This window comes from Hipposideros armiger, unplaced genomic scaffold (genome assembly GCF_001890085.2).
Source record: "Hipposideros armiger isolate ML-2016 unplaced genomic scaffold, ASM189008v1 scaffold_18, whole genome shotgun sequence".
Taxonomy (NCBI): domain Eukaryota; kingdom Metazoa; phylum Chordata; class Mammalia; order Chiroptera; family Hipposideridae; genus Hipposideros; species Hipposideros armiger.
In genome coordinates, this window is record NW_017731368.1 from 6,293,044 (window position 1) to 6,302,834 (window position 9,791).

At 46.0% G+C, this 9,791-nt stretch overlaps 1 protein-coding gene across 1 annotated transcript in view; it reads left to right on the plus strand.

The window, feature by feature from the left end:
* The window catches only part of SEC22C (SEC22 homolog C, vesicle trafficking protein), a 24,589-nt gene extending 14,798 nt beyond the window's left edge, over positions 1–9,791 (plus strand). The window contains exons 4-6 of the mRNA XM_019631010.1: positions 1,900–2,018; positions 3,180–3,245; positions 4,920–9,791. Coding sequence (XP_019486555.1) covers positions 1,900–2,018; positions 3,180–3,245; positions 4,920–5,120 — 386 coding nt within the window. The 3' untranslated portion in view covers positions 5,121–9,791. The remainder of the gene's footprint in view (positions 1–1,899; positions 2,019–3,179; positions 3,246–4,919) is intronic.

A 9,791-nucleotide genomic window follows, 5' to 3' on the forward strand; every position in this document is an offset into this window, starting at 1 on the left:
CTATCATCTATCTTTTTTCCTTTGACAATGAATCCTTATCTTATCTCATTACTTAGTGAAACTGCAAATTTTCACTGAGAGACCCCTGCCCTCCTTGATGGAGGCGGGGGGGGCGGTGGGATGAGTGTGGGCAGGGACCAGAGCCAGGGCTGCTAGTGTGCTCTCTCTCTCTGGCTCTCTGTGACACCTGGGGACATCCCTCTATCCCTGTGGGTTTCCAAATCCTTATCTGAATAATGAGGTGTTAATGAACTTGATCACAGTGCCCCCACATTCTGTGACTTAATCCGGCATTAGCCACTCAATGCCTAGCACAAACAAAGCGTGATTTTTGGCATCCCTTGTTTACACAATTAATTGGTACACAATTAAACCAATTTTTAATTAAAATGGATATTTACATTGTAAGAATTTCGTGATGGTGTAGAGCTGAATTCCTCTCTGAAAGATAGACCTGTCTATACTATAACGATCTAATTATTTTAACTGTTTTATTCTAAACCCATTGCTTGAATTTTAAAAGTGGCGTATTAAAAATGTACATGTTTGTTGCTTAACTTTGTGTTTTGATTTAACCTGTTTCAACCAATAAGTTCCTGGATTGGCTTTTATGCTAGTCAGTAAATTGTTGTAATTTGTCAGGAATGAGCTTAACTCATTCCTGTGAGTTAAGGAATGGACTTAACGTGGAAGGAAGACTGGGGGTAGTTGAACCCCAGGCTTCTCCTTTCCCACGTCTGAAGGTGGGGTAGCTTTGTAATATATGTTTTGTTTTTTTACCACTTAGACAACAGGAGCAAATCCAGAAAGTGTCACCTTGCCTGTCTTTCTAGGACATTTTACATTTAGTGTAGTTTGACCCACGTTATTGTCCTGAGGCTAGAGTCTTTCAGGTGGCACGTTCTGTTCTGACAGGAACTTAGAATTGCTCAGTGGAAACTGACACACTAGTAGGCATCAGTCGGGTTGCGGTTTGTGTGTGTGTGTGTGTGTGTGTGTGTGTGTGTGTGTGTGAGAGAGAGAGAGAGAGAGAGAGAGAGAGAGAGAGAGAGAAATGTAAAGACAAGAAAGGATGACTTAAAAAGAGCATAGCAAGAAAATGGGTGAGATACCATTTAATTCTATGAACCAGAATCAATTATCTTTCATTGTTATCTTTAATTAGAGAATGATCATTTTGTTCTGATTAGAGTTCCAGAAACAGCTTGTAGCTTAAATTATCAGTGTTTCCCTCCTATTCCCAATAATTTTTGAATTTTACAAATTAACATTTGCTGTGACTTGCTCTAGAAGCACATATGACACTGAATATTGTCCTTGTCAGAAAAAGAGTGGAGCATTTTACAAGCTGAGGGTTGAAGTAATTGACAATTAATTTACAAATATGACCACAAATTGCTTTAAATCAGGATTTCTCAACCCTATTGACATTTTGTACTGGATAATTCTTTGTTGTGGGGGCCAACGTGTGCATTGTAGGATGTTTAGAGGCACTCATGGCCGCTACCCAGTAGATGCCGGGAGCACCCTGGCCCCAGTTGTGACAAACCGAAATGTCTCTAGACGTTGCCACATGTCCGTTGAGGGGCCATATTGCCTCTGGCTGAGGATCACTGCTTTAAATGGAAAGGAAATCGAACACTTGAAAAACCTGTGCTTGCTGAGAAAAGGGTCACTTTCTGGAAGGAACTCACCTCGGATTCCCAGATCCATTCTTTCCTTCACGTCTTGCCTTCCCACCCGCCCACTCCGCTCTAACTACAGCTGCTTTTTAAATTAACATTTGTGTGTTTAGCATAACTTAGCATTAGTTGAGGTCTAGTTAATGTCTTTGTTTATTTTTCTTTCATATAGACATTTCGTTACTAGACACTTATTAGTTTTTTTTTTATTGTGAAGCTCCCAATTTCCGAATGGAACCAGTGACAGCCCTGGGTATCCTGTCCCTTATTCTCAATATCATGTGTGCTGCTCTGAATCTCATTCGTGGAATCCACCTCGCAGAACATTCTTTACAGGTAACCTTTTCTTTACAGTTTAAATTGAAGGACGCGTGGTGGAAGCAACTGATGGGGACACATTTTATTCTGACGTTGTTATGTACGAAGGTCTTCACGTTCAAATAAACTTTGTAGTTCTAATTTTGTTTTTTTGTAGTAAGTTGAACAAATAGGAAACTTGCCCTTTTGCGTCTGTTTTCCTTAGAAGCCAGAGGGGCCCGGTGGGATATTGTTGAGAAATGGACCCTTGCTCCAAGGACATCTGGCCACCCTGAGGCCCCATAGCCCTCAGAAGTCACTGCAGAGCTGGGTTATTCACCCAGGGCAGAGGCTGGATTGTAGGCATTAAGGTTCAAGCTCGTTTTTTCCCTGGGAAAGTTGCCTCATAGTCTGATTTGTATCATGCAGACAGATACCACCTTCTCTGTGTCTTTGTCAAAAACTGTATCACTAGGAAGTTGATTTTCCAGCCTGCTCCTCTCAGAGCATCTTTCTGTTTCAATGCTTTTTAAATATTGGGTTTTCTTTAAATTTTAAAGTATTTCAATCACTTAAAGAAAAATACAGAACCATCCTGAGCATAAAGAGATAGATATTACTTTTAAAGAGAACTATGATGCTCACACCCATGTTCGTGGTGACTGAAGTCTGCAGCACGTCTGGTCTTTAATCTCAGGAGACTGGTGTAGACGGACCTGTTGAGGCAGAGCAGTGACAGCCCATCACCACACCCTGTCTTTGGCCAGTGTGTGGTGTGGTTCCTACTCGTGTTGATTACGATTTCGGGTACTTACCAAGTGTCTATACACATACAGATGTCTGGCCAGTGAGATGGTTAAGACACAGTCCCTGCCTTGTGTGGTGGCATCACTGAGGAGGTGGCAGTACCTGGGCATGGGAGGAATTAGGGAAAGCTTACAGATGGGTAGGATTTCGAGAGGTAGCTGGGTTGTGGGGGTTTAGCACAGATGGGTGGAGACAGCAGGGCCCCTGGGGTGTCTGGGCATCGGAAGCGATTTCATATCAACCCCCGTTCTGCTATATAAACAGGGACGTGTGTCTCAACCAGCCAGGGATGTTGTACTGTCCACCGTACTAGACCGATGGAGGTGTCAAGTGCTTCGTGTCCTAGTGTTTCATCTAAATAGTCTTTTTCTTGTGTTCCTCAATTCATTTTAGGTTGCCCATGAGGAAATTGGAAATATTCTGGCTTTTCTTATTCCTTTTGTAGCCTGCATTTTCCAGGTAGGTGAAAACGTGCATATTTTGGTGAGTGGATTAAGCCCATGGCCTTCTTTTGTTCTTTTAGAACCAGCGACAAGTTTCTAGACCTTCTTTTTGTGCCACGAAGGCCTTGGTTCAGTACCAAGTCCCTAGTGGTAGGACTAAGCCCACCCTGCCCAGTCCTCTCACTTTGGGGGCTCAGAAAGGGAAAGCCACTTGCCCTAGGCCACAGCACCTGTGACAGTGGCGGAACAGAAACCAGGAATTTGGAACTGACTCCCAAGAATGGGGGAGGAGTTTGCAGCAGGGATTGGGTTGGGCCTGACTCCTGTGAGGCAGGGTCTTGTCTTATCGTCGGGCAGCCCAAGTACAGGAAAGTCCTTCTGCAGAAGTCACATCTATGTATATGTGATTTTTAAACTGAGGATTAGGTAAAGAATTGTTTTTAGTGGTAATACCATCTGACTCAAATCTGTTCTTAGGAAATGAAACAAAAATTATAACAGTAGCTACAGAGTGTTGATGATTATTCAGTTATTTTCAAATAAGCTGCAGACATAAGGGGTGGGGTAAAAAGGAGGTTTGTATCCCCTATCGGCAGAGTTAACTCTGTTCAGAGCCTGGCTCTGATTTTCTTTCCTCGTCCCACATGGGCTAGGATGTTAGTACTTTCTCTGCATGCGTAAGCTTTTTTTTTTTTTTTTTTAATTAAAATTTCTGTTCTCAAGGCACATCCTCTCCCTTCCATATACATTTGAGAATGGTCTGTTTTTAAGAATTACAAGAATTGCATGATTGTGCAAAAAACCCCCAAGATTGAAAATGCGCTCATTTTTTAGGAACAAGCCTCCAAAACCAGTTGCCAGTGGGAGTTTCCTGGAGCTGCATGTCAGGGCTGCAGGGGACCTCACAGTTCCACCTGTGTTCCTGCAAGTGCTTTCTTACTGGATGACTCTTTTGGTGGGAACTTGCTCCCCAACACTAGCTGAGCCTTTGTTGGATTGCTCTGTGTTTTGAGAATGTGCTTTTTAATTGTTTAAACATGGAATCAAAAAGGCATTTTTACCTTTTGTAGAATAAGAATGGCCTCTTTTTTCTGTGAGAGCCCTACACAAAATATCAGTCACTGTCCCCACTGTGAGACCTTGCCCTATCTCCGAGATGCTTTCCAAGACACCAGTAGAGAGGTGTCTAGGGAACAGCGGTCCCCTGTGTCGTTGTAACTCTGAAAAACGAAAATAGCAAAAGCCCAGCTTCTCACTGGCTTTCTCACCTGTCATGACGCCCTGAAGGAAAAATCCATTTGGAGGCCAGTCAGTGTGGTGAGGGTGCTCCGGCCTGGCTTTCTGCCCCTTACCCTTCCTTCTTTCTTTCCCATCTCTTCTTTCTCTGCAGCCTGCAGCTGGGGCATTTCTGTCTGTATTTCCTAAACCTCTTTCACGAGGGCCGTGTTCTCATTCCTCCTGTGGCACCTACTTTTCACTCTTCTTCTTTCCCAAATCTCCGCTTTCATCCAGGGATTAACAGTGACTTAACCAGCGAGTCCAACCTGCATGGTAATGAATTCCGTGTGATCAGCCAGTGGGCGTGGGCTGGCACTGTGCACGGCAGGTGTGAGAGGTGAATCTCGCATCTGTTCTACCTCGCAGCCATTTGCTGTCTCTGAAGGGACTTCCCTTTCTGGTGTCATTTCAGTGTTACCTGTACCTGTTCTACAGTCCAGCCAGGACGACGAAGGTGGTGCTGATGCTGCTCTTCATTTGCCTGGGCAACGTGTACCTGCACGGGCTGAGGAACCTCTGGCAGATCCTCTTCCACGTAGGAGTGGCTTTTCTGTCTTCACATCAGATACTGACGAGGCAGCTTCAGGAGAAGCAGTCCGACTGTGGCGTGTGAGGGTGGCTTCGTGTGAGGATTGGATCCTTCCATCTTCTTCTGAGGGTCATCTGTGTTTCTCTTTTGGCTTCTCGACCTCACCTCAGGTTTCCATGCTTGAAGTTCATTTCGACCAAACTGGACTGAAACCGAGACTTGGGGACTTGGAACAGGTGCAGTTGAGGGTATGCGGTCGCTTGATCCCCAGTCGCTGTTCTGTGCTGAGTGTTTCTGCAGGATCTCCAGTTTGGCACACATCCTTAGGATGGCAGACGCTGGGGGCTCGTTCAGAAAGGCATTATTGGCAGATCAGAACTATTTTGGTCTTTTAAATTGAATGATGCAATAAACCACTAGATTCGATAATACTAGTTTTAGTAATTGGCAGTTGTCTGAAACCACTTTGAAATCCATATCAGCTTTTCAGTACAAGTGTGACTTGGTTAGTTTTTTTAGAGGGTCAGTACAGGGTAAATTGAAAACTTCAAAATATGGTTCGTAAATATAAGCAAGGTAAATTTTGTTTACATTTTTTGATAACTTAGGCTCAATACGATACCTTGAGAATATTTAAATATATTTTGGATATGAATTGAGCTTGTCTTCATTTAGGGTAAGGACAGACTTAAGCTGAGAAAATGGCTAAGAAAGCTGAGTTTATTTAATTTATATATGACCTTTGATAGTGGTGGGACTGTATGGGTACAGAAATGTTTTGTATTTATTTGCAGGGTATATCTGAATATTTTAAAAATTGAGTAACCAATTCTACTGGATTGTAGGCTTATAAGCATGAGCAGAAATGAGTATTTCAGGATTCCTTACATTGGGCCACAGACTGGAGTAGGTGAGTCACGTGGACTCACAGTGTCACTTTACAGACACAGGTGGAGGAGGCTGCTGTCATCAGCCTTGTACATGGCAGCCAAGTGCCTGTCATTTTAATGATGGTGAATACTTGACCCCATGTACCTGTTCCCAGAAGACGTCCCAAATTAATCATTCCTCTACACCTTTCCCAATCGTCTTAATGAGATCAATGGCCTCATTTTTTATGAACAAGCGTTAAGTAGGTATTAACTTTTTTAAAGCTTTATAAGATATAATTAACCCTGTGCCCTGAAAAGTTATTTTTCTTTCTTTCATTGTCAAAATATTGATTGATCATAGTTTCCCAAAATGTGGACGTGAATCCGATCCCTGAGGTCTCTGGAAATTGCAGCCTAGGTTGTCCGGTTCCATTCAGGAGGCCATTTCGGGGAACAATCCATTTTGGATTGTTCTGGAATCCGAATAGTTAGACATTCTAGAAGTTTGGAATCCAAATACCTCAGTCACAATTGCATGGTATACTTGGGGTTGAATTATGTAGTCTTGAAAAATTAACAAGTCCTAGTTTGATAGTTTGTAAAAGTTGAAAACCATTGATTGCAAGAGTTTTTGAGCATGGGAGGAAAGCAAGAAGATTGTTTCGGGGAATTCAGTTGTGCTTGGTTATTACTGGTGGTGTATTGTTACTGAGCTACCTTGGTGTCACTTTAAGAAAAACAAGTCATGTGACTGGGTACTGTTGGGTAAATGTTGCCACAGTCATTTTATTTTCTTATAATAGAATTTTCTATTTTTAATCAAGTAAAATACCTGAATATGAAAGTTCTATTGGCAACATCCTCAGATGGAAATTTCCAAATTGTCTCTCTGTTGACTTTGCATCTGCATAGTTTTCTGCATCCGCAGCAGGTGAATGTTCAGGCTTTCTGGGAGGTAATTTCGAAGAGATGGTAAAATATAATGGGAAGCCATTGGAGGGGGAGACAGTCCTTTTACAGTAGAAGCACAAAAAAGCTTTAAAAGTTGGTAAGAGCAACTTACAAACAATTGTTTCCTTTTCAAGCCCATGTGCTATTGGTGTTGCCGTGTAGCCATGTACCCCAGATGCTCTGGGGGTCTGAGCCTGTGACCCACATTCAGCAAGAAGTGAAGAACAGCCCTTGAAGAGGACCCCCTCCTGGGGAATGCTTTCTGCGCTGTCCACACTTGGTTGTATGTGGTCTTAATCAGCTTTACCATCTACTTGGGGTTTGAGATTTACTTTTGCAAACAAAAGGGAAAAGATGCACTAGGCAAGCAGGACAAAATCACAGCCACATAAACATTGTTTAATGAACTGAAATCCAGCAGAAAGAGGCCTCAGCTCACTGGAGGAAGAAATGAGTGATAGGGAAGGCGTTCTGGAGACTTTTTCCGAGGGGAATCCCGGGCTCAGCGTTGACTTGGTCCAGGCCTGGAGGTTTGTGGCCTCTTGTTGTCACCCTCAGTGCCAGAAAGCTAGCTCCCCATCGCAGGAGTTGTCCGCACCCACCACGGATGCATTGCCGAGCCAGCACCAGAGTTTCCCCAGTGCTGAAATGCTCGCTGCCCAACCCACCTCACAGGGCTAGATCTGGGAATAGATGAAATCAAAACCGTGAAAGTGCCTTCTGGTACCAGGTGCTGCAAGACCTGGAGCATCGGAGCGTGTCATGTCCCATCTCGTGGACCAGTGCTCGTGAGCAGGGCCCCCCGCCCCCAAGTACGCTAGTGAAGGAGACGCACACTCGGGCTCCTTGTCTCTAGGCTACTAGTATGTGACGTACGTGAGGAGGACCTTTCCTGGGGTTCTTTGTCCTGGATGGGGTCAGCCAGGGCCTATTTAGGGTGGTGTTCCCTCCCTGTACTAGAGGCCCCACTGCCTGCAGCAGGAATGGGACCATCGTCGCCTCCTGGCTTGGCTTCCCAGGCTTGTCCCCCATTATCTGTGAACTCTGTTGTCAGGCATTGTGAATCAAGGCCCAACGCTTCAAAGTTCCTTACAGGGTGGGAACCGCGGTGGCGCCAGCAGTGCTGAGATGAAAACATTCAGTGGCCGTTTCTATCAGCCTCACCTTGAGCTCCTGTTCTCCTACACGCCCCGTTCTGGTCTCCCCTGCCTCTTTCCACCTCTGCCCCACACACTCCAACCCTGGGAACAGAGGCTGGAACTGCAATGTCTGGGGGGGGTGGGAAAGCCACTTTAATTGTGTCCGTAGGGTGGGTACAGGAGCTTCAGAGAGTGGCCAGATGGCACTGAGGCCCAGCCGTCGCCCCCTGTGCCAGGAGCTTCAGCACACACCTGGCAGGCGGGTCCGGGGGAAGTGGCACTTTGGTGGTCAGCACGGCTCAGCTTCAAAGATGGCAGCCAGCAGGCAGGCTGTTTGGGGTGCCGGAAGCAGAGGCTGGGTGGGGAGCGGAGCTGGGGGTCCCCTGTCTGCTGGAAGGTAGCAGCTGCCCCTTGGCATGGGGGCTGCCATTTGCCGTTCCTCGAAGGAGTCGGCCGTTCATTGTGACATGTGGGACAGGTGGCCCCAGAGAACCTGCTGCCTGTACAGGGCAGCACAGGTGAGGGCCAGCAGGGATGGGAGTGTTGACGGCGACCAGACGGTGTCCCCGCTCTGAGGTTGCTCATTCCAGTTGTTCCGACAGAGTCCTGCCCAGGTACAGGGAGGCTCCACCTGTGCGCGGGGAGTGTTCATCATGGTGGAGGAAGCCAGAGCGGATGTGCCCTTGAGAGAGGAAGGGGCGGGGAGTGCACTGCTCAGCTGGCTGGGAGGCCTGGGTTGGCTCTAATGCTCCGCCCGGCACCGCCCATCCGCCCCAGTGTCCTCATCTGAGAAACGGGGACAGCATCCCTGTCATGCTGTCATGAGAACAAGAGCCTGGTGGGGGGGATACTGGGTGAACCCGCTGTTCGTGTGCAGGGGGAAGGCTGTGAGCGCACCCGCTGCGCCGAGGTTCTGTGAGCTCAGGCAGCACAGCACAGCCATGTCTTCTGGCCTTGATGAGAAAGGGCATCTGATGATACTGCGGTGTCAATTGCCTCATCCTTTCACGCCAGAAAGGCCGTGGCCTCTCTTCCTCCTGCCTCCTGCCTCCAGGCACAGAGCCCTCGGCTCCATCGGCTTTGGGTCCTCCTGGACCCAGGGAGGTCGGTTCTGCTGGTTGGGTTGGAGGCCTACCCTACGGGGCCAGGGACCAACCCTCAAGGTCTGTCCCTTCTCGGAGCAGTGACGTCAGACTCTGTTGTTGGGGAAATGTCACTGGCAGGGAACCTGTGGAAAATGGCTTGTTAGTAGAATCTGGGAATGGCCGGATATGGAAACATCTGGCTGTGTGTACCGATCGCAGAGCTAGCTGTTCCCCTCAAGCGCCTTTTATTTAGGGTAAAATTATCAAATCCATTCTGTTCCTCTAATCTGTGCTTGGCACATATGACCTTTTAACCCTTATACGTATACGATTCTGGGGTTGCTCTAAAAATAGTATTTAACGAGTTATTCATATGACCCCCAGGATTCTGTTTTGTTTAATGGACTTTCCTCCTAACAGGATTAGATTGGGGCCGATTTAGCCAGGGCGAAACCATTTATTTCACATATTCATTTTGAGTGCTTGCTGTCCGTGTTATACAAGCTTCTTACTGTTTTTATGTATTAACAAAGATCTATTTTGAGTAAATGCTGGGTACGTTTTAACAAACTTCCACACAGTGGTGAAGCCTACATTTGTATCGATGTATGTCAGGAATGTTGCTTAGCCATTTATATACTGTGTATATGTAAATTAAATGGAGTGGCTTCAGAAGTGGGAGGAGAATAAATCTAAGGTGCTGATTAA